Source organism: Gossypium arboreum, chromosome 8 (genome assembly GCF_025698485.1).
Source record: "Gossypium arboreum isolate Shixiya-1 chromosome 8, ASM2569848v2, whole genome shotgun sequence".
NCBI classification, from domain to species: domain Eukaryota; kingdom Viridiplantae; phylum Streptophyta; class Magnoliopsida; order Malvales; family Malvaceae; genus Gossypium; species Gossypium arboreum.
In genome coordinates this window covers 129,337,241-129,362,758 of record NC_069077.1, presented here as the reverse complement: position 1 = coordinate 129,362,758, position 25,518 = coordinate 129,337,241, and the positions used below count along the sequence as shown (strand labels likewise).

At 32.9% G+C, this 25,518-nt stretch overlaps 2 protein-coding genes across 3 annotated transcripts; one reads left to right on the top strand and one right to left on the bottom strand.

The window, feature by feature from the left end:
- Positions 1-45: 45 nt before the first annotated feature.
- On the top strand, positions 46-3,375 carry LOC108469632 (N-terminal acetyltransferase B complex catalytic subunit NAA20). Of its 2 annotated transcripts, XM_053031754.1 has the most exons (7): positions 46-185; positions 310-400; positions 648-780; positions 1,413-1,482; positions 2,839-2,899; positions 2,986-3,067; positions 3,150-3,375. In XM_053031754.1, exons 1-7 carry the CDS (start codon positions 108-110, stop codon positions 3,358-3,360), a joined length of 726 nt encoding a protein of 241 aa, XP_052887714.1. In that variant the 5' UTR covers positions 46-107; the 3' UTR covers positions 3,361-3,375. The 2 variants fall into 2 exon arrangements, with proteins under 2 accessions (XP_052887714.1, XP_017626071.1); XM_017770582.2 differs by having other exon boundaries at positions 2,986-3,321.
- A 14,143-nt stretch (positions 3,376-17,518) lies between these two features.
- Positions 17,519-22,989, bottom strand: LOC108468330 ((-)-kolavenyl diphosphate synthase TPS28, chloroplastic-like). Its single transcript, XM_053018227.1, has 11 exons — positions 22,682-22,989; positions 22,410-22,593; positions 21,997-22,332; positions 21,799-21,911; positions 21,483-21,709; positions 20,276-20,391; positions 20,016-20,114; positions 19,688-19,903; positions 19,294-19,432; positions 18,957-19,151; positions 17,519-17,845 (listed from the first exon to the last, which is right to left on the bottom strand). Exons 1-11 carry the CDS (start codon positions 22,935-22,937, stop codon positions 17,609-17,611), a joined length of 2,118 nt encoding a protein of 705 aa, XP_052874187.1. The 5' UTR covers positions 22,938-22,989; the 3' UTR covers positions 17,519-17,608.
- Between the last annotated feature and the right edge of the window lie 2,529 nt (positions 22,990-25,518).

The following is a 25,518-nucleotide window of genomic DNA, read 5'->3' as shown; positions in this document are numbered from 1 at the left end:
TTTATCTCTTCGGCCGATGGCATCATTGACCTTTGAAGTTTGAACCACCATTCTGGTAGCCCTGCGTTTCATTAAGCTTCCATTACCGGCAGCCAAAGAAGATTGAGATGACGACTATACGCCGATTTTGCTGCAATGATCTTCTTCGTTTCGCATCCGTCAATCTCGACCACTTAACGGAAACCGTAAGCTTTAAAACTCTTGCCTTTTAGTTTTTGCCTTTTAGTTTATCTTTCTTTTTTTGAACTTGCAAATGCTTGGACGAGTTGTAAATTGTTTCCATCAATGATAATTGTGTTATTATTACAGTTTAACATGTCATTTTACATGACATATTTAGCTCGATGGCCCGATTACTTTCATGTAGCTGAAGGCCCCGGCAATCGAATAATGGGTTACAGTAAGCTTTCTTTTCTTCTTTCTTATTTATGTAACTGGAATTTTAACACTCATACTGTGAAAAGAAAGAATTGGGTTCTATTTCTGATGTTCATTGCCTTATGTATTTAGTTTATTACTATAAGTAATTGGAATTACATTTTATCGGTCACGTTCAAGGTTTGACTTGAATAGGGATATGCTTTTTACTGGCAATGCTGTTTTGGGATTGGTGCATCTAGATTTTATTCCTTTGAAATTGGTTGCAGTTATGGGGAAAGTTGAGGGGCAAGGTGAGTCTTGGCATGGCCATGTAACGGCAGTCACTGTAGCGCCAGAATATCGTAGGCAGCAGCTGGCTAAGAAACTGATGAACCTTTTGGAAGATATCAGTGATAAGATGTAAGTACGTTTATTGTTCATTGATTTGAGTAAATTCTGTCTGCAGCTAGTCTGTAGCAAGGGCTGGTTACAAGACTAGAAATTACAGAAGTAGTAAGTTTTCTAATAAAATTTTAGGATTGATTGCAAGATTAGAAATGATCAGACTAGTAAATTCTTTAATATATATATTTCATCCTTTTAGAAATTTGCTCCATGCTTTATTCATTGTGTAATATGAACTGCTAAGATAGTTATAAGGTTCGTTATTTGATATTTATGATGAAACTAATACAAGTTTCTGAGCACAAACATTTTTGGTTCAAATGGTGAAGGTTAAGTAACTGGCTAACGAGCTAGGTCATCTTGTAGTTCTGTGTAGGAGATCTTCCTTTGAAACTAACTTGTAATTGCTGAGTCGAAAAGGATTTTGTTTTGTTTCTGGTATTATTTAAAAAAATAATTTACAGTGCACCGAGCTTCAAGTTGTTTTAAATTTGGTCATGCTTGATTGGTTTTATCTTGCTTTGTACTTTCATGTCAGCCAATTTTATAATTCATCTTGACCTAATGCAAAATTATATAGTATATATGATTTTTTTTTTGTTTAATATACTCTAGTATTTTTTTAATATTATAATTTACTTTGGCAGAGACAAGGCATATTTTGTGGATCTGTTTGTGAGAGCTTCTAATACACCAGCTATAAAGATGTATGAGAAGGTAATAATTCTAGAACTTTCCATTTTGGACATTATTACATCATACTTTTCCCATTAAGATTGTACTGCCTGGCATGCAGTTTGAGATGTATGTCGCTGCTGTTGTTCAGATTTTTTCTCCTCTGTTCTGCGATCACTGTTTTCCCATGTCATTGAAAGTGTGTTTGCATGTACATGCATAACGCACTCCATGTCTTCTATGTTTGCATGAGAATTAAGCACTACCTGTTAGAATCAGGGAAAATGGCAAGAAAATGTTTGATTTGGTAAAGTTTGTAAAATGTGGCTATCATGCCTAATTGCACATTATTCTTCACTAGTGGGTAACAGCAAGGTAAATCCAGAATTTTGTTTTCTAATCTTTGATATCTGTATGCATATTTGTTTCTGGATGTTCCATGGGGATGAGATTGGTTTATGATGTTGCAGAGGATGAATTGATCCCCTTGAGTCATGATCAAGGAATTGGATGGAGCACCAATGATTTTTGGATAAAAGAGATGCTAATGAGATCTGTAAAATACCTTCAGTTCTATGCTTTTTAAGCAAATTAGGATTCATAGTTAAAACTGAGAAGTACGGATGGTCATACTTGTACCAGTATTAATGCTTTCTTCTTCATGTTATGAGAGATAGAAGAAGAAGAAATTGGAAAAAGAGGAAAGGAGAAATCACACTAAGGTTATGTATGTGTTAAAAAACCCTTCATTTAAGGCCCCTCTAAAATTTTATGTAATGTGAGTTGGTTAAACAAATACTGCAATTGAATTTATCCTCATGAAAAGAAATTATGCAGTTAAAGTCAAAATTACGTCTGTTGTAAGTCATTATCTTGTCTTAAGTTCACTTTAAGTTGGGTTTGTCTAAGTAGCATTAGCTCATAGCTTATTGTTCTATATCTATTGAAAATTAAATTTGGTTGCTCCTAAACCATCTCTATTTTAGGAAACGCCTTTTACAGGCCATATCTATAGTTTTCGCTTCTTAATAATATCAACCACTACAGTGCATACCATCCCAGTGCTAGCAATTTGTTTCATTCCTTTGGTAGTATTTTCTTGTTATCTAGGAGCTGCATCTACTATTGTAGAGGTTGAATTCTGGAACTTATTGCTCTTGATTTGGAATGGTTCTACACCATAAATAATTAGTTGGGAACTGTCAGAATCATTTTTTCTTATATTGACTAGTAAGATTGCTGGTAGAGTCTTGCATGACTGATGGATTGCATTTCTGAGTGCCAGTAATGATATGATGCTCTCCTCTCTGTCTTCTGATGTCTTCATGTGTTTGTGCCTGTCAATGCGTATAAAGCAAGAAAGACTTACCTGCTTTTTTTTTTTTTTTTCTTTTACAGCTTGGATATGTAATATACAGAAGGGTGCTACGCTATTATTCCGGAGAGGAAGATGGGCTAGGTATGTGGATTTTGATGTCCAACCAGAATGTTTCTTTTCTGCCTGCATATCTGCTTCTTAACTTTAATTTTGCGGTTTGGTTTTAGATATGAGGAAAGCATTATCTAGAGATGTTGAAAAGAAATCAATCATACCCCTTAAACGGCCAGTGACACCTGACGAATTGGAGTATGATTAGATCCACTTCCTATGGAACTTCTCCCTGCTATTTTTTATTGTGTTGCTTCAGAACATTTTCATGTTTTTGCAGAGATGGGATATCAGAGAGCTTTAGGTATGCCAAACATGTGGACAAGAAAATGTTCTTAGTAATGAACACATTTAATGTTTTCAGTGTGGTTGTGACCTTTATCTTTCATTGTACCTTGTATTTGTATAACTCTTGGATTATGCTTTTATACAATGTTATCCTTCTTTACAAATTACAATACTCCGAATTTTCCCTTTCCAAATATTTCTAGCTTTCCAATTTTCATGATTAGAAGTGCCTGCTGATCTGTTATAAAGTTCAGAGTAGATTTTTAGAGCTCCCATTTAAGCAAGCATGATAATTGCTTTTTGGAGCTTCAAGTTTGTTTATATCATTTCTATTCCTAAATTTCTATTCAAGACTAATTTCTATGTACATTTGAAGGCACCTTTTCTATGTACATTTGAGAGGTGGTGCCCTGTTGGGCTGAATGATTATTTTCAGCAAGTAGCCTAACACTATTATCTTGAACCGAAAAAACCCAACTCATCTTTTCTTTAAAACGGTTGTGTATTAGTATAATTTTTCAATAAAAAAGTTGTTTGGTTATTCTAGAAAGACTGGTATAGTGTCAAACATGATAAAAAAAGGTTGACAGAAAAGTTATTGCTTTATATCTATCAAAGGGAAATGGTTTTTGTGGCCTAAATTTGTGCAAAAATGTTAGGAGGCCCTTAGGAAGGCAGGAATAGGTTTGCCGTAACTTCTTTTGGGTCCGGTCTCACGTGCCTGTTTGCCTCTTCGGAAAACGAAGGGGTCTCACGAACCTTTGTCTGATTCAAGAAGAAATTATGAACCGATCAGCCATCAGTGCAGCAGACCACATTTTGGTGGATTTTTGCTAAAAATGGGTTTTAATCCCAATGGGGTCCTCACTTTTTTTGGCTTTTGTATGGACTCTTGCTTTCAGGTCGTCCATGCATTTTTCTGAAATCTCCATATCTTTGTTTTCTGGCTAACATGGTCACGGATGAATAGTTCCAACTTTAATCCCATGCTGTTAGGCGTGCTGTGGCCCGGTGGTTTTCTTCATGTTTTTCATGATTCCAGTAAATGCCAAACCATGAAGAGTTGATGATGCCAACATTAAGGGATTTGCGTGTTAGGATCCTGATTCCTACAGTTGTGCTGCCCATTGTCAGTTTCAGGTGTGCTACTCTGCTCACATTATTAAATTTTGGATTCTGATGTGGGGCTTGTAATCCCTTTGATTATTACTCATTTCACGTGGTCCTGCTCCTATTATGTGCCCCTCCAAGTTGTTAAGAAGCTTTTCTTTAGCATATTAGAATGCTTGACAATCTAAAAGTATGTAGTACGTTAGCTATAGTCTTTGAATTGATATTCCTGATGATGTTTAGTCGTCAAGGAATTTGCTTTATCTGAAGAGTTTTACTGCTTTAGAAATAAAGCTTGCCAACTTTATTGTATCATCATTATCTCTAGCAACTTAGTGACAAGAAATTAAAAGTCACAGCACCAATGACCTGTTTCATATTAGGACATAGAGACATACCAAAATTTAATAATTTCAATAGAAGTTCCTTTTGACTGATATTTGTAAATGAGTTTTGTTTAATTGGTGCTTTTATATGAGCAGCAGTAAAAGGTGGATAGACTTTTATTTACAAATTCCAATTGGGATATCAAAATCTTTTGGATGTGATATTTTTAATCTTCTACCATATGTTGAAAGAGCACCAACCTATTGGATGCTGTCTGCCATGTTTGGTATACTTTTTACCAAACACAGCTCAAAGCAGCTGGATCTTGTGGACTTGTCAATTGATCATTTTAAAAGACATCAGTAAAAAGACTTGTGTTCCTTTGCTACCCAGGCTTAATGATCTTGGTTTCTTTGTCTTAATCATTTTTTTCAAAAGTAAATTTTAATTTCTATTTTCATTATCTCTGAGTTGGATTTCATGGGAGTTTTTATTGAAATGGTTTTAATTTGTTCTCATAGCTGGATAGGATATTACATGTAACAATGTAGTATTAGATTTGAAATAAATTAATTATTATCATTATCCTAGTTTTAATTTTTTTTCTGAATTGTTATTTTATCTTATTTTTCGAATTACTAATTTGAATTTCATGTAACACTTGTGTCTTAAGCCGTGTGGACATTCAAAGTAAGGACACACGGCCCTGTTGTAATTCCTGACCGTGTAACTCTCTGACTTGGGTTACACTGCCAAGTCACACGCCCGTGTGTCAGGTCATGTAACTCTCAAAATGATCTCATACGCTTGTGTGACAGGCCGTGCACTAGGCCGTGTAACTGTCTGACTTGCAACCCTTTGAAACCTACAAAGGACACATGGCTGAGACACACGCCAGTGTCTTAGATCGTGTGGACAAGAAATAGGCCATTTTCAAGCCATTTCTTTCACCCAAAACATGGTCACACTTACAAGCCATTTGCGCCTATTTAAAGCTTTCAAAATGTACCTAAAACATGCATAATCAAGCTAGATGATAATGGTATTTATTCATACAACCAATGTGCCTAAAAGGCACTTCAATCACAACAACCAAACATATACATGTTTTGGCATAAATCAACTATACACAATCATAATTCAACATGCCAAGATAAAGCATAATTGACCACTTGTCAAACTTCAAAAAAAATATACCAAATTAATCATTAAAAACATACATCTACTTGACCATTTCAACATCAACCATTTAAGCACCAAAATGCTAAAATGTCATCAATCATAAAACCACATATCTAACTGTCAACATGAAAACTAGTTTATCAATCAAAATACTATATTTACAAACCAAATATAATGGCTATTTCATCAAGCACAAAACACCTATACATGCCATTATAACCATGATATAAAATATCAAAATCTATCGATATAGCCGATGGATAGTGTGATAAGTCTTTGACAAGCTTCCAAACCGATCAAGCTTCCAATAATCTATAAAACATAGGAAAGAACACAAAGTAAGCATATAATACTTAGTAAGTTCGTATAACATAAACTTAACTTACCATTTCATTCATAACATTAAAATTTAGCATGGCATAATCCAACCAATAGCTTGGCCAAAGGTTAAGCATCAACACAAACATGTTAGCATATTTGAACATAATTCACAGGCAATTAACATAGATGTCCATTAAACTTAAATATGATTCATTTGGGATTTTCATCCATCTCAACATAGCATATTTTCCATGTAACTCACCATTTCAAAGTCTTTCAATTCATGCCCGTTGAACTAATTAGAATATCGTTTTGATACGCAAGATAGCTCACACAAAGTGTGCTAAACATATAACCGTAGTCTGTCCTTTCCTTTACATATATGCTCACACAAACTGTGAAAAGAGTATGCTCACACGAGCTGCGAAATGAGCCTGCTCACATGAGCCATGGGTCGGAATATAGTTACACGGTGCTGCCCACAAGCTGTCGAGCATCCGCAACAAATGTCAGAACTTAGCCACCTGTAGGACATTCAAGACCAGCACTCGAAACATGTAAACCCTAAGGAAATGTCATTTATATCCTACGAATTCCTAAGGTTCAAATGGGGCTCGATAGTCGACATATCATCGTTGGATATGCAACAATTATTTACGATGCAATCCACAATATATACATAGTTTGATAGAAAGCATATAAACACTATTGAATTACACGAACTTACTTCAATAATAAAAACATAGAAATGGAGTCGATTAATCTGAAGCTTTATCCTTATCCTATTCTAAAGCTATACGAGGTCTATCTTGATCTAAACGAATAAATTCAATCCATTTAATATCTATTCTGTATAATTCAATACAAAATTCATAATTTTTTACAAAATTACATTTTTGCCCCTATAGTTTTGATTTCTTTACAATTTAGTCCATAAGCTAGTAAATTAAAATTCATTGAATTTCATCTCTACCCAAGCTAGCAGAATTTCATATACAGCCATAGTAGCTCATACATTTCATTATTTCATTATTTCATAATTTCCACCACACATTTTACACATTTTACAAATAAATCCTTATTTGACAATTCAACAAAATTTCTTTACAAAAGTTGTTTATCTAACAACAAAGATTCATTTTGTTTTATCAAACTTCATAATAAACATGAATACTTTTATGGAAAACCCCTAATCTTTTAACAATTTTACAAATTAGTCTCTGGGCTAGCTAGATTAAGTTACAACGACTCCAAAAACATAGAAATCATTAAGAACATGATGAAAATACACTTACATACAAGAATGAACTATGGCTGAACCTTGGAGCTTCATTAATGGCTTTCCTTTAGGTTAATTACAGTGGAAGAAGACAATAACAAAGATGATAACTTTGTTTTCTTTAATTTTATTAATTTTATTTAATAATTTACTTATTTAACCGTATTATTAACATTTAAAATCACTTTTAATTTTAGAAAGCAGCTCTAAATTCCATAGTCGCTTGTAAAATTTCTTGTAATTGTTCTATAATTGATTCTGGCCTTCATGTACAAGATACTTGTGTCCATTGCGGACCGAGTACTTACCAGTCGACTCTCTTCTCCAAATAGTTTGGTCTTCGTGCGAACTCAAGGACAAATGAATGCACAAAATTCTCTCTGCCTCATTCTCTATAAAGGTACTATAGATCAAATCAGCATTCCATTTCCTTGTATTAGTATCAATCAGATTTGTAACCTTTATCAATTCCGAATCAAGATTTAAATTCTGAAGTCTGACTTCCTCTAATCCAGGAACCCAAGCATCTTCCCAAATGGAGACTTGTTGTCCATCACCAATCCGCTATCCCAAGCCCTTCAAGAGGAGTCCCTTAGCAACCATATACTCTACTAGGTAAAGAAAGTTAAAATGCCCAACCTAAAGCTTAAAAAATCAGAATATTTATAATATTTTGCCTTCAAAGTACGCGCTAGTAATAAATTAGGAATACATAATAGACGCCAACCTTGTTTGGCCAATAACACAATATTAAAAAAACTCAAATTACGAAAGCCCATGCCACCCTCTTCCTTAAGCACACTTAAAGCCTTTTAAAATGCATACCTCTCTTTCTATGACCTTTTTGCCACCAAAAGGAACTCATTATGTTTTTCAGCTTCGAACGTAAGGATTTTGGCAAAAGAAAACATGCCATCGTCTAGGTGGGAATTGCTTGCAAAACATCTTTTATAAAAACCTTTCTACCTCATTGAGAAATAGCCCTTATGCTCCAACTATTAATCTTCTGTTTTAAACTATCTTTCAGATTTTGAAAAGCCCTCTTCTTTTTTCTTCCTACCCTATTTAGAAGACCTAGATATTTCTCCAAATCTGACGAACAACGAACATTCAGCCCCTGGAACACCAAATTTTTCTCTTAATCAGTTACATTTGTGTTGAAAAAACTGTGGATTTTTCAAAATTAACGAACTGCCCCGAACAAGCCTCATATTCCTTAAGAATTTTTTTGAACACATTTACCCCCTATTCGAAACCTCGCTAAAAATAATACAATCATCTGCAAGCATAAGGTGGGTGATTGTTGGAGAAGATCTATACACCTTAACCCCAATCTTCTTTTCTTGACTTGCTAATCTTATTAACGGCGATAAACCTTTTCCACAGAACAAGAACAAATAAGGGCTTAAGGGATCACCTTGACGCAATCCCCTTGTTGCTTTGAAATTTAGCCCCTCCTCCCTATTAATTAAAATAGAGTATTGAACAGAATTTATGCAACAGAGAATACCATCAATAAACAAATTTGCAAATCCCATTTTTGACATCACTCCTTTGATAAAAAACCATTCGACTCGGTCATAGGCTTACTCATGTCAAGTTTCAAAGCTAAAAAACCTTTTCTGCCAGATCTTTTGTTCTTAAAAGAATGAAGTACCTTATATGCCAATAACATATTGTCCGTAATGAGTCTTCCAAGAATGAACGTGCTCTGGACCACATCAATACAATCATCTAGTACCTCTTGAAGTCAATTTGCTACTGTCTTAGCGATAATCTTATAAATCACCGTACACAAACTGGTAGGGAAATTTTTTTTCAGATTAATAGGATTAACAGTTTTTGGAATCAACACTATTTGAGTCCTGTTAATATCTTCTATCGATTTATCATAATTCAAAATAATCAAGAAAAACTCACTAGTATCTTTACCAATAATATTCCAATATTTTTGGTAAAAGACTGCTGAAAAACCATAAGGTTTGGAAGCTTTTGTAGGCCCCATCCCTTTTAGCACCTCCATAATTTCTTCATCTGTGTAAGGAGCCAGCACGTTGATTCATGTTGTCAGTAATACACTTATGAACACCAGAAAGGATATGCTCTAAGTTTCCAACACCTCTAGACCCAAATAAGTCCAAAAAATAACCCCGCGCAATATTCTCAATGTCTTTTCCCTCACTAGCAAGCGAACCATTAGGTCTTTGTAAACCACAAATTTGATTGATACGTTGTTGTTGGGAAGTATATCTATGGAAAATAGAGGTATTTTTATCACCCATCTTCAACCAGTTAACTCTTGCTCTATGCTCTCAGTACCTTTCCTCCTTGTCCATCTCTATATTCAAATGCAATTTAACCTCCACAAGTTCTACCAAATTCCCTTCTAATCTATCATTACAATTCAATTCCTCAAGTATTCTATTTAAACGTTTCACTTCCCTCCCTCTGTTGGCCTCTATTTTTCTCGCCCAATTCTTCAACCCCGTAGTAAGACTTGACATACGACAAAGGAAGGAACCAGAACTCCCAGTCCATAGCTTCCTAATCTTTTTTTTTGCACGATTCCTCCAAAACCCACCAAGCTTCAAACCAAAATTTTGTATGACGTCTATTCAGCTTTCCCTCATTCGTCTCAATTAGCAATGGACAATGATCTGAAAAGGAATGAGGAAGATGCCTTAAAGAGTACGTTGGGAAAAGTTGGAACCAGCCATCAGTAGCAACCCCTCTATCAATTCTTTCCTTGATATTTCGATCCATTATTCGACCCCTTTCCCACGTAAACCAAGAGCCGAAAAAACCAATATCCTCCAATTGGCACTCATCCAACGTTCAACGGAAAGCCTCCATGTGGACCTCTTCCCTAGGTAGTCCTCCCTGTTTTTTATGGGCAAAGAGAATATCATTAAAATCATCGCCCACAAGCCAATGCAGCGAATTATTTCTCCCTAATCTTCTAAGTAAGTCCCACATCTTTGCTTTATTCCTCACATCCGGGGCCCCATAAAAACCCGTAAAATGCCACTGAGGTCTTTCCTCATCTTCTTGAATCTCAACATCAATATGGTTTTTTAAAAAAACTCTTCAAAGTGACTAATTGTCCCCTATTCCAACCAATACTTAAACCCCCTCGAGAACCTTTAGTAAAGACATCAACTCTGTTAAAAAAAACATATCATTTCCTAACACCTTCCATTCTATTAGCATTCAATTTAGTCTCCATAAAAAAAACAATTTGGGGATGATAAATTTTTAGCATATGCTGAAGTCTTTTAACTACTCGCAAACTCCCCAATCCACGAACATTTCAGCAATAAATTTTCATTTCTTCCGGCCAGCCACCGATATATGCTGTTTATGAGCTGAAAGCCCACCACTAACCTCCAATAAATCTTGAACATTAGAAACATTAGAGATCAAAAATTTGAATTTCTGTATTTTTTTCTTCCTCATTAATTATTGGATCATCTTCTAATTCACATTCCATATTTGAAAACTCCATTCCAGCCATAATTCCCTTATCCACTGTAGTTTTCCTCAAATCATCCCCCTTTATAGAAGGCCCCATCAATTGACTTTTTCCATGCCCTATATTCTGCCCCTCATTAATCTTGAAATTCCCCCATTGCTGGACATTATTCAAATCAGCTGGAAATTTGGATCCTTCTAAATTTATTCTCAGAAAACTGTTCATATTAGCCCATGGTCCACGCCTCAGATTTTGACTTGAATTTTGGCAAGATTGTTGCCCAAAATGAGACTTTCCAAAAAAATTGCTTTTACCCTCATTCCTAATCCAAATGCTATTGACAGTGCTAGCTCTCCTCACCTGAGCCCTCAACGTCAAATCCCACCCCAACTCCATTACCTGCAGACCATTTTGTAAATGCAAAGGACATAAATTATCCTCATGGCCAAGGCAGCCATATAAAAAGTAAAACAAAGTTAATTTCTCATACTTAAGTTTGGCATAAATGGACTTCGAAACAGAAATCATAATTTTCTTCTTCCTTTTCAAAGGTTTTCTAACATCAATCTACACACGAATCCACATATAGTTCTTATAACCATTAAGAACCTGGTTTGTATCATATTCCAAGAATCTGTCAAGGAAATTACCAAACTGTCTCGTCATTGAATTTTTGAAAAAACCAGGTGGCAAATCATGAACCTGAACCCACCGATCCGAAAGCACAAATGGCACAGACATCGGGTCTTCATTCTCTTGAATCCTATGAAAAATCAATAAGTGATTGTTGAAAATCCACAGAGCGCTTGTAATAACCCGTGAAATATCAAGCTCATTAAAAAACTTAAACAGATACCGTTTTTCCCCCAGATCCGATATTTGCACCCCTTCAAAGGATGCCAAATATTTGCCAAAGTATTCCTCATGGCAAGGAAATACACAACACTAGCCGTAAGAAAACACCCCACCAAACATAAGCTATACATAGTGTTCTGTTCGTCTAACTCTCACTGTATAGAAAATGCATCTTCTTCCCCATCATCCAAACCCAGATCTGAAATACCGCTTTCCTTCTCTCTCACCCCACCTGCTCCCCTTTTCAAATCATAAAAGAGACCAGAAACAGATCACAAAAAAGAAACAAAAATAGTAAAAGAGAAGAGAAAAGACTCCAAAACGTGCCAACAGGCAGGCAGAAACATGCCAACAGGCAGACTAATAAAAAAAATATTTAAATGTTTCTAAATAAAGAAGTCCTACTTTTCTTCTAAACTAGTAGAATTGTTATTCCATAAAATAAAATTTATACTTAGAAATAAATTATCACTATTTTCAAGAAAAATAAAAATATTTTAAAGTTGTGTAAAACTTATTCTTGTGCATTTAGCTCTACCGATGCCATCTATTTATAAGGAGAAGAAGTGAAAACCTTGTTGAATTAGTAGAAGTCTGTTTCAATAAAAAAACAACTCCCTAGTTGAACTAGAAGAGAGAGGGGCGACAACCCTAGTTAAATATACTAGGGTTTTCCGTCCTATGTATCCATCATGAGGGGCTTTTAGGTCTCTCAAGTGCCGGGTTTAATTATAAGTGCTTCTTAGACTTTTAATCCAACAGTATAATTCAATCCAACCCAATAATTGTTTTTCTATTTTTCGAAATAAACATAATAAATTAATTTAAATTAATTAAATAATTTTTTTAAACCTATCCTAATTCTGTTAAAATCATAGCTACTTTACCATAAAAGAATCTATAAGAAAATATATTTAATTTTTCTACATTCAATGGATTCACAATTACCAATTAATTTAATTTCATTTTGAACTTTAATTTTTAATTAATTAAATAAGAATTCGAAAAATCATAAATTAATTCTCAGGTCATTTCCATACTTAGTGAGAAAACCATATTCATTTCTAAATGTTTTTCATTTCTCTAATTTTACCATTTCTATCAATTTATGTTCATTTGATTCAATATGCAATTTATTTCTGATTTCAACGAGCTAACGAAGGAACCAATTGGACATATGCGATTAGGGATCAAATGATTTATAATTAAGTTCTAGCTTTTTGCTTATTAATTATAAACTCATTTAGTCACGAAGTCATTCCACAATAGTATCGTGATTGAGCTCTTTCTAATGACATACCATTACGAAAACAACTCAACCAGTGCTTGTCCAATGACCTTGTAATAATTGTGTTACCTTCATAGGATATATTTAACCTCTTTGGGATAAATCCACTCTCCCAATATTATCCTATTTTATCTCATGGTAACCATTACATCTTCCTTCATAAAAAGTCAATTACTATTAAATAGTAATTAAGTCATTAATCACAAAAATGAACGACCCGTGGCCACGTTTACTTTTCATCTATCATGTAATGCTAATGGGAGGATATCATTTACCCATTTCTTGGGTTATGAATCCCACTATTGTAAATGATGTTACATACGGCAAAAGTTGTATACCCAATGCACCAACTTTCGGTTCCTTATCTATTTGAACTCAGACTTTTAGTTACATTAAAGCATATGAGTCACACATGTATAGACTATCATCTACTCAAGATTAAGGTATGTCACACTATAAATGTCACAATTGAATAATTCCATAAACGGATTTGATCTATTCTGCTTGGGTCCAATTCGATGTACTGTCAGCACAGTCAGTTACATCTATGTCTCTATCTTCTGGGAGTCATCTGCTCCAATGCCCAAGATACATCATCTTCCTAATTGGACTTGATAGGCAGAATATTAATCTTTCAATTGGTTTACTCATTTTCAATTAGACTAATGACATGTTTAGGTTCGTCTACTAATATAAGTTGTCTTTCCGTATTACAATCCAACCACGTAATATTGCTTAGTATTAGTTAAATAATATACAACCAATGAGCTAATATTTGCTTCCATTTTTCTTTACATGCAAAAACCATTGAGGACAATATAAAAAAGATATTAATGTAATTCATGAATAATTTTATTAACCAATCTATTCGACAAAATTATAAGTGTACATAGATGAAAATACTACACTTAGGGCACCAGATGTAAGAACATCACCCCTTACATAGATGAAAATACTACACTTAGGGCACCAGATGTAAGAACATCACCCCTAGCCCTTGCAGGGTAGGCAAAATTTGAGCTCTTTGATTAGAGGCAAAAGCATTACTTTTTACTTCACATTTACAGCTTGTCTTAAGTTAGCGAACATGGATAATCTATAGAAAAAATCAAAGCCAATTTAAATCAAGGATACATCACACTATTATAGACTACCGTTGCAAGTATTTCTAAACTTAATGTATATCTTGTTTTAGTCCTAGAATCAACTAAATCTAAGCTCTGATGCCATTAAATGTAGCACCCCATATTCGACCCGATCGCTGGGTTCGAGTTACTAGATGTCACATTCGTTACCAAAGTAACAACAAGCTATTACGATTCAAATAAAAAATTTACAAATGTTATTGTGATCATTACACAATCTTGACACTCTTTACAATCATATTCTAACTTTATACAACTCTATGAGAACTCTTGGATACTTCGAGATTTAAAATAGGTTAAAATGCAAAGTTTTCAAATTTTTGTGAGTTAGAGTCGCGACTATGGTAAACCCACATTGTAACTTCGTCGATAGAGGCTCAACATCGTGACTTTAGATGCGTAGTGTCGTGACTTGAAAAGCAGTGGGTTACGCTGTGACATCATTAAGATTGTGTTGTGACTTTGGTGGCAAACTTCCTCAAATGTTACCCATTCAATTCAACCTACTCAAATTGAAAAATGCAATTGATTTTAAGGCCCCAAATAATGCCATTGTCATTAATATTTTCATCCATAATCACTTAATTTAACATTTCAACTAAAATACCGATTCATCTCATCACATTATCAAGTAAACTTATGCACATAAAACTCATAAGGTTTTTGAAATCAAAAGAATTTAGTTGGCATTAAACACATGACCATAAACTTGACATTTCCAACCTTATCTTTCAAAATCAACTTTAACATTCATTACAAAAGATTGACCACTACAAGAAAGACTCCCTATATACATGCCACAATGATAAGTACAAAAATAAACATACTCTTTCCATCTTAATGATAGTGTGGTATTTGCACTAAACTAGATTTAGAATTTCTGATGCCTAAGGATCTACATGAAAAGAAACAATGATAGGTAAGCAACATTTAATGCTTAGTAAGTTCAAATGGAATTTATATAGGTGAGCATACTAAATACCAATTGAACTAAGCAAAAATCTAGCTAAAAAAGGCACATAACATTACGAACATGATGAGTATAGGAAACATATGTGTTCATGTGTCAAACATCATAACTATAACCAAATCACCATAAAGATGTACCAATATTTGTAAGAGCATTCTATTCTCAATTCTTTTCACTAGGCTACTCGTCTATGCCATTACGATTATAACCGCATACTTTTATAGTTTAGCAAATCAAGTTCTTTTTTTTTTTCCATTACCTGGTTTCAAGATTCAATTTAATGTTTTACTCAATGTAATCTTAGTAAAAATGGGCTTGAACACATGGGTGAACTACACCACACCAAGATAGCTCATGTGAGCATAAACTACACCACACCAAAACACCTGAGTGCGAAGCCCGTGGGCAACAAATGCATATACATATGCAAATACATCCCTCCATCACACCAAGGTCTCTAAAGCGACAATGAATACTCGATGATCCACAACAAATGTTGGATCCTAATCGACATATCATAATCTCTACATTGTTAACAAACCCGTACATAGATGAGCATATGACTCTATTGGCAGGTCAACTATATCCTAACCTTTCTACTAAGTTTACATGGGCATCAACCATTCATATATGCATATATATATGTTGTGACCCTTACATATCAATTTTCGAAATTCATAGGTTGTAGCTATGTACAAATCACACTACAGTTTAATGATACATTGAAAGATATTTTCCATTCTTTTAGCTACAATTCAATAGACATAACATCATTCAACTTATCACAAGTTCACCCTCGTTCATTTATGTTTCCTAGCTAATATGTCAATTTCCATTATAATCTTAGCATGAGTTTAACCATAGATAAAATTAACATGAAATAAATACAAAGCATACCTATAAAAAAAGGAAGGATAGTAACTTCCATGAAAACTTACCTTTCAAAACAAAAAATTAGTAGATCTTTCAAGGCTCAATCAACAACTTTAGCTCTTCCTTTACTTAGCTCCACTTCTTTCCAATTTTTGCTCTAAGTAATTTTGGTTTGGATAAATGGATGAAGGACTTGAAGTTTTATCCCCTTTTCTTTCTTTGGATGGTGGAAAAAGATGAGCATTCTCATCTTTCTTCCCACTATTGTCATTTTTATACATAGTTTAATCTTATTAAGCTTACTTAATTAGTTTAATTAAGTTATTATTATACTTAATCAACCATTAGCTAAACAAAGTGCTAATCAACATCATCATCCACTAACTCATGATGGGCAATGGTTAAATAACTATTTTAGTTCATTAGATAATTATTATCTAGGTCCTCAAGCTTTTTCTAAATTAAAACTCAATAGCGATTGAACTTTTATAATTTAGTCATTGAGCTTTAATTAACTACTTTCTTAGTTAATTTACTTAACTGAATTTCAATACATTTTCATAATAACTTCCCTAATCTCTATTTTTTTCCTTACAGACTTGATTCATGTAAATTGAGTTCTCAAATCGTATATTTTGATACCATTGAAATTGGGTCGTCACATGTAACTCACAATAAGAGTTTGTTATTACAACGTCCTCAATTAGAATACCCACTGTTCGAGTTTTGTTTCATCATCGTCAATCCAAGATTGTTCTCCACTAGCCATCAATCGTATGAGGTGCAATAATGTAGTCTTAAATTTGAAATAAACTAATTATCATTATTTTATTTTTAAATTTGAATTATTATTTTAATTTTGAATTAATAAGTTGTATTTTATAAAATCATTTCTACCTTTATAAATAGAAATTAAGAGAGCCATTTGATAATCCCCACTACTTCATAAACATGATGAAAACTATGCAAAGTGTTAGATAAGTCTATGAAGGAGTTATATCATGGATTGATTTCGGTGGTGGGAGAGAGGGATATTTAAACATGCTGTTAATTTCCAAATTTATGGGTTAAAACCAATATTATTAAATGAGTTCTTTCTTTGTAGAAATTTATGAACATCTATGTTGATAAAATTATTCATTTTGGATTTTACAATGATCAACATTTTCATTTTGGGTATTGTCATTTCATTTTGCATGCATGATTTGAAGTTTCAAACTTTAGAAATGATCTAACCAGATGCTTGGTATAATTGGACAAACCTATGGATCTTATCAAAGACTTCATATCTGTGAGCCATTGCTTTTTTCATTTTCTATTTGTTTACTTAAAAAAGTAATTTCAATTTTTCGTGGCCATGGAATCAGATATTATTGATTTTTTTTTCTTGTTTATGACTTGCTTTATTCATGAAGGGAATTGATTTTTAAGAATGATCACAGTCACATCAACCATGAAAGGAGGATTGTTCCGTTTACTTTCTCAAGGAGTACTTATTTCAATTTTTGTGGCCATGAAACAGATATTATTGATTTTATTTTATGTTTTGCTTTATAACTAGCTCTATTCATAAATGGAATTAATCTTTAAGAATGATCATAATCACATCAACCTTAAAAGAAGGATTGATCAGTGTACTTTCTCAAAGAGTACTTTAGCAATGTGAAATATGATAGTCTCTAGGTCACAGTGTGCAGCATAGTAAAAACTCTGTGCTACTGTGAGAAATGTTTGCTTGAATCCGGAGTCAATGTCGTCTGAGGAATTTTCGAGTACTACTTGAACAAGTTCTTGCATGGCAGATTCTATTTTCCGGGTTCTGCTCTGATCTGTATCGGTGTTATTAAAGCACCCATTGTCATGCACCTGCAACATCTCGCATCATAAATGATAAGTAAATTGTTTGACACTATCAAAAGGGATTACTTATCCCCTTACCCTTAAAAATCACCTATAAGATCAATGAAAGCATCTATGATATATATGTAAATTATGTTACTTAGATTTGAATTTAAGAGTGAGTGTAAGCATCTATGAATTCTATGTATTTAGTGGGTCCTGGAGGATCATATCCTCATACTTATGTCCGGATATATATAGAAAAATGCTGAAAGAATGCATCTGAATTGATAAGAAAGATTTCTTAGCTGAATTGATAAGAAAGATTTCTTAGGCTGCCTTTGGTACCGCTTTTTTCACCAGTGAATTTCAGTTAGGTTACCCAACCTCACTGAACTGCTGTTTGGTTCACCAGTCCAGTGCAGTGAAATTTCATTTCAATCTCACTGCTGGTGCTGAAATGGGATTGAAACTTTCAGCAGCAATTAAAGGCAACTGAGAAAATAAGCATATTTTTATTTATTTTTTTAACATTTTATCCTTGAAATTTTGGCCTAATTTAATGAATCAATATTTGTAAAAACAATTTTGTATCATAACCTAATTTCTAGTAATAATGAAACTTGTTATGTCTTATGTTACTATATATTTTTTTATTAAAAATCATTCGTTTAGATACTTCAAAATTTGATCCAAATATAATGTTACTATTTACGAAAATAATATTTATCATTGTTATAAAAGAATATTTAACTATAAAAATTAAAATTATTATCATTTTATCTAATAAATAATTTAAATTGATTATATAATTCATTAAAATATTTATAATAAAATATTGGAAGATACATTTTAATATTTTATTAAATGAATTTATAAATTCACATATTTTAATAATTTTATATAAGTAAAATAATTTAAAAACTTTTATTATATATCAATTCTAATTTAATGTCCTTAATAGTTATTTTTTATTTTCACCTACCGCTACAGCTGCGTTTGAATCCAAACACACGCTCCACCGCTATTTTTAATCTCACCGCTACAGTATCTAATCTCACCGCTACCGCTATTTTTAACCTCACCGGAGGTAAACACACCGCCCATCCAAACTAAGTCTTAGTCTCATGCAACTGACCTCTTGCTTTTGGTAGTGACAGAGCTGATGGCAAACTGTATTGATGAGATTAGATAGTCGCAGGTATTGGGGGTGAGGCACTAGCTCCTCCGTGGGCCAATATCCAGAGGTAAGATTGATTGTTTGCACCACTAATTCTGCTACTTCTTGGTGCGTATCACCTTCCTCTGCCCATTTCAACATCCACTTTTCCCACTGTTTTCAACCCCACAAGGAAAATATTAACATTTAGAAAGCACCAAATTACCACATTGGAATTTCTAGTTTCCAACACTAGGTTTAGCTGTCCGATTTTATTTTTACTGGAAAGATAGATATGGATAGAATGATTACTTACAGCACGGCGAATGTCACGGCTAATGTCTCGACCATGAGCCACAAGTGCATCCAAGGATAGGTAGTTGAGTGTCCGAAGTAAAGCGTCAATGAGCTTCTGCATTGTCCTGTTTGAGTCCAACTTCCTACAACATAAATCACATGTAAACATCACCTTTGTCAATTTCTTAGGCACATCACATTGACCTAGGTCAGTCTTTCCATCCTGTCCCTACATAAATGGTTTACAGGAATTCCTTTGTTTGACTAATACAGCAGTACAGCTTTTTACATAAAATCTGAACAAATCTGAACAAGCATAAGTTTTATGATTTATCTTAAATTAATGTAAGCAGTTGTAGTTGTACCTTCCATTAAAGTGGCTAAATGGTGCATCACCCAAACTTGTGAATACTTGGACAAATCTTTTTCTGAGCTCATAATCGCTAGGTTTGGGTATTCCATTGTGAAAAGAAGAGGCGATGGTCTCAACCAAGAAGGCGGTCTTAGCCCATGCCAGCCGCTCTTGGGACCTTTCTGGCTCGAAAATGCTGGCCGCTGCCATAAAGTAAGATAAGAGAAGGGATCTTCTGCTCATTCCAAAATCACCCAGACCCATTTCCGAGTACCACCTGCTCCAACTCAGAGAATACCCATAACTCATTTTATTGTTAGTTACTGTGAGTAAACATCATTATATCTATATTTAAAATAATTGAGGAAGCAAGGGGGTTAACGGGTTGCCTTTGCATGCCATTCCATTCCATCTGATGTAAAGCTTGACAATTGTTGAAGTCTAGCTTTGCAAGCTCAAGGTATGCATTGTTGTTCACATACGGCATCCTGTAATTTATTTTAAATGGAATGTAAGCTATTTAATTTCCTGTCTTCAGCAGAATATATATATATATATTTATTTATTTGTAATTTTATATAGAATTTCTTTTGAATAATAAAAGTTTCTATTTTTAATTATACTATGAAAAGGAAAAGGAAAAGGTAACCTGTAAAGAGTCTTTCCGATCCATACTTCATCTTCTCCACCATACTGTTCTATGTAAAATCTGGTTTCCACTCTTGGAAGGCTTGCAAGCCATGGGAACTTCAATGCAAACCCAACCTGTTAATTAACTAAAAGGTATCAAAATATACCAAGATAATTTTCAAGTGTTGTACATTCAATTTATGATTAAAAAAACTCTTTTAATTCAAGGGTTTTTTTTTTTTTAACTCAAAATTTTGATTATATTTAAACTTTCAAAACTTGATCTAATGTTTTGTCATATTGTAAGATAAATAAAATACTAGTTTTAGAAACAAAAATATTTTATAATTAACTTAATTGGCTTTTAACTTGCAAACTCCCACTCCATGGAGATGGAGTAGTGCGCTAATAAACTAAATAGAAAAAATAAGCTACAGGGTTGGTCTGTTGGAACTAGATCTGATAATTTGGTCCAAAAAATAAACTTATAATTTTACTTAAATTTAATTTAAATTAAAATGTTAAACTCAAACTTAACCTGATCTTCATGTATTCATATAAAAATAAAGTTAAAAATACAATACATCAAATATATTAGAAATATTAAATAAATGTGTCTCAATAATTAAAAATACATTAAAAAATATTTATACTTAAATAACATTAAAATAATTATTACTTAGAAAATAAATGCATCTAAAATAAAAGTAAAATTAACAATATCTAAATAATAATAACAAAATAATAATAATATAATAGTGAAATATTAACAAAGTTCTAACCAAATAATCTACCTGAAACTCAACCCATTTAAAAATAAACCTTATTTTATATTCAAACATATTTTACTTATATTTTTACTCAAATTATTTTATTTTTAAATAAAATTTCAGATTATTTTACTTATATTTTACGCAAATCTCACTGGATAAATAATATATCCTTTACTTAAAAGTACGTGCGAAATAAGACAAATACAGTCACTGGAAACGGAAAAAAATTCAACACACTGTATCTAATCACTATTGACAGATCAGTCATAAGAGAATCAATTTTATAAAGAAGTGAAATATAATAATATTTTATTCATACGAGTTTAAGTACCATCATGATATTTTTATTATTTTTAATATAAACTTGGTATTTATTTATTTCTTTTTGTTTTATTCAATAAGTTGTTATTATTTACTGATTATTCATATTTGTATATGTAATATATAATTTACCTCGCCAGGTAAGTGTTTGCTTATGATCCATTTGTCTAAAAGTTGATTAGTAGCTTGTTTCTCTCTTAAGAAATCGGATGAAAAACGGTTGGCATCTTCAAGAATCTGGTCTCCGGGGAACCGCAGTTGCGAAGCCCTATATAGGTTGAAAATCCCAGTTACTGCTTGGTTTGACTGTCCCACAAAGCAGAAGAACTCGCCGCCTTTCTCAAAATGTCGAAAAACGTCTGTTCCATTCATATCAAGTCCAAGAATGTTAGTAACCTAAACAACAATTCATTTTCAGAGCTATATGAAATGATCCAAAGCTTTATACCGGCAGAAACCTCGTATCCATGTAACCTTAGTAACCTAAACCCCATGGCTGTATCGTCAATGTCTTGAACCCGAGTGTTTCTTGCCCAACATATCCCTTCTTGAGTCCAGTGTCTGAAATTTAATAAAAAAAAAAAAACCCAAAGTTGACGATCAGTTTCAACTTTAGGAAAATTAATTAATTATATGCTGCACGTACCGATAAGTATAGTCTAGGCATTGTTTAATCTCGGGGTTGAAATATCTAGAAATCCCAAGGCGTTGCAATCGGTCGATAGCCCAAATATGTTCGAAGAGATCAACGGGGTATACGTTGGGGACTCCGCCATTGAATCTTTGAACAATTTTGGTTAAGTAATTAAGACAATTCTCGTTTTTGGTTTGCATGACAGCATAGGCAGTGGAGGATGGTGAGAACAAGAAAGACCCATCTTGACACTGCAACTTCAAAAGCTTTTCCCAATCCAAGTCTAGCATCCCTTCAAGGCTATGTAGTAGTGTTGTGGCCACATTGTGCATTATCTCCTTTGGTATCCTATCCCACACATATAATACTTACATTACATTATGCACAGATAATAATTGTGGAAAGCTTGGGAATTATATATATACCTTGTGAGCTTTAGATCTCTCTGTTCGTAGATGTTTTGAAAGATAGGTGAATCATACGGTACTTCAATGCTCAAACTTCGAGCTGTTTCCAAAAGCGAAGGAAAAGCCACTTCAAACCCTATTGGCATATGCTCTGCTTTCTCATCTTCGAGTTTGCTTATGTTCTCTTTGAAAAATGACAATCCTTTCAAGAGAGAGAAAAAGAAATGTCCCGTTTGAATATTAAGTATCGGATATGGATATAACATTCAAAATGAGAACCTTTGAAGTACCTTTTTGGCATTTGTCTGGATGAAGATTCCATGTTTTCAACGCAACAACACAAGCTAAAGTGTTGATCAATCGATCATGGGCCAAGAATATGTGTTTGTCACCCCATGATCCGTCAGGAAGTTGATTGTCGGAAATCCATTCAAGGGTTGAAGGGAACTGAGGGGAACCATTGCCATTAACGTCTTCAATGAGAGCAACCCAAGCCGTGTCATAAGCTGAACAACTTATCTCTCCATCCCCCATGGAACCCAACATGGATCTAATATTGTCCACATGTTCCTTAATCTTACTCAATTCCAGAGTCTTTTTGCATAAACAAACAAATCACATTACCACGTGTATATATATATATATATATAATGCTTATGATTACATATTAATAAAAAAAAGTTTTTTATTTTTTTTTTAACTTTTAGTGGGAGGCTGAAATTATTCACCTTAAAAGCTTCCCCTTGGATGTCATCATCCACAATCTCGTTCCACTTTATCACAGGCAAACCATTTTGAAACACACCAGCATATTCTGCAAATAAAGATTAGTGCCTTAGTTAAATAATATGAAATTTGTTGATAATCATAGAGGGAAAAAAAACCAAAGTGGTCAAGTTGCAATTAAGGTAAGCAAAGTACCTTGAGTGCGGGGCTTGGATATAGCTCTGCATAAGCGGTGAATATCAACGTTATGTCCTTTGTCTTTACCCCATGACTGCCAAGTGCCTATAGTCGAATTAATTAATTTAGTTACTATTATTATATCTTCAGTGATTAGTGATTATGACCTTCAATATAAGAACATAGAAAGAGGACAAATAATATGGACCCCCATTTTGGTACTTGGTTGAACTAAAATGACTACTCTCTACTGATATAATAATCAACTTCAACGAATTCCGGAATTTCAGAGTGATGATCAATTCAATCACTATGAAGTCCCAAAGAGTTTTTCCCAAGTTTTGTGTTTTTTGCAGGAAAAAGAGAAAGTAAAAAAGAAGAAAAAAGCTTTCTTTCCACCCCTTTCTCCTACCATATGGGGGGAAACATGATTCAACATACATGAAGTAGACAAAGTGAAAATACTGATGAAACGAATAAGTTAATAATTTAAACTATACCTGCAAAAGGTATGCTAACATGGTTGTAGGAGAATGATAAAGAAGAAGAAGGAATAGTAGAGGAGCAAAGGAAGAGGTGGTGAATGGAATGGGAAGACATGTTTGTCATTTGGCAACCGGAGCAAGAAAGGAAAGAGAGAGAGAGAGAGAGGCAATTTGCTGAAAAGTAGGTGCATGAGAATAAGGTAAATTGAGGCTATATATAGTTTTCGTATTTTTGGATTGAATTTTACTTTTGGAATGTTTTTGATTTGGTTCTAATTACAAAATCTCTTTGAATAACTTACCTTTTAACTCTTTAATATTTTTAATATTGATGATTAATATATTCAAAAGCCATGAAAAAAGAATAATTTAAATATATATATATATATATATATATATACGATTTTCTGTTCAAACTTTATCCGCACAATTTTAAATAGGAATAAAATTATTAAAGATTGAATCCAAATTTTATATCAAACAAACTTCACTGATATGAGCTAATTATTAAAAAAAAAGTATGAATTAATTAGTATTCAACATTCCTTATCTATATGCAATTAAAGAAACATTTTAGGCAAACCATCTAATTATCATATTCATATAGGTATTAGTAAAAGAAGCAATTAAGGAAATAATTTTACGTGTCTTTATAGATTTTGACACATCTTCTGAATATTAACATTATTCTATGTGGGCTATGTTTTTATATTACTTTCTATTTTTAATAAATTATTTCAATTTTATATAATTAATATTTTATCCGACAATATAAGTTTAATTGTATGTATCAATTAAAATATATTAAATATATTTTATATTTTATATAAATTTAATTTAATTATTTATATTATAAATAAATTTGAATCATTTTATTGCAAGTAAAATTCTAAAAGAAAAATATTAGTAATAAAAATAAAAGATATTTTTATCTTAAGTAAAAAAATTACATACTTTTCAGAATTTTTTTTTACATTGAAAGCTTATTTAAAAAAAATTATTTAGTTATGGATGCAAACATTGGTTTCTTGGAATCTCTGGATTTGTTTACGCCAAATTTTGTTCCATTTAGACTTTAGAGTGTATTTCAAAAAGGTGATGTAATTAAAACAAAAAAAAAAAAAACATTTATTAGATTGCATATAACGTAGAATCAATGTTGGATAGAAAAAGTAGTGCAATATATATTTTTTATAAAAACTAACCTTGATTTGATTATCTCAGATCAAAAGCAATGAAGTCGTTGATATTTTGGCTAATAAAGCAACCCTTTTGGCAACGAGAATTTATGCTTTTGAAAGTCCACCAACTGCGGCCTCGATGGTTTTATTAGGTGATGCGAATGGGAGAGCTATTCCCTAAAATACTAGGAAAAAAAAATCCTTAATTATCGTGTTGATACTTCTGTAGTTGCAATATTTATAGGGTGAATTATGGGAACGTTTTTAATATTCGAAAATCTAAAATTATGGTGAAGTTTTAATATTTTTATAAATTTAAAAATATGGATGTAGAATTACGTCAATTTTTTGTTAAATAAAGTATTCAAGTTATGGGGAAGTTTTAGTATTTTTATAAATTAAAAATTGTTTATATAACAATTCGTTTTTTAGTGGTTTTGAAATCAGGGGTGAAGCCAAAATTTTTTTAGGGGGGCTGAAATGAAATTTTAATTTTTAATAGTCTATATATTTATAATTTTTAAAGGGTTAAATTAAATTTTCATAATTTTAGGGGGC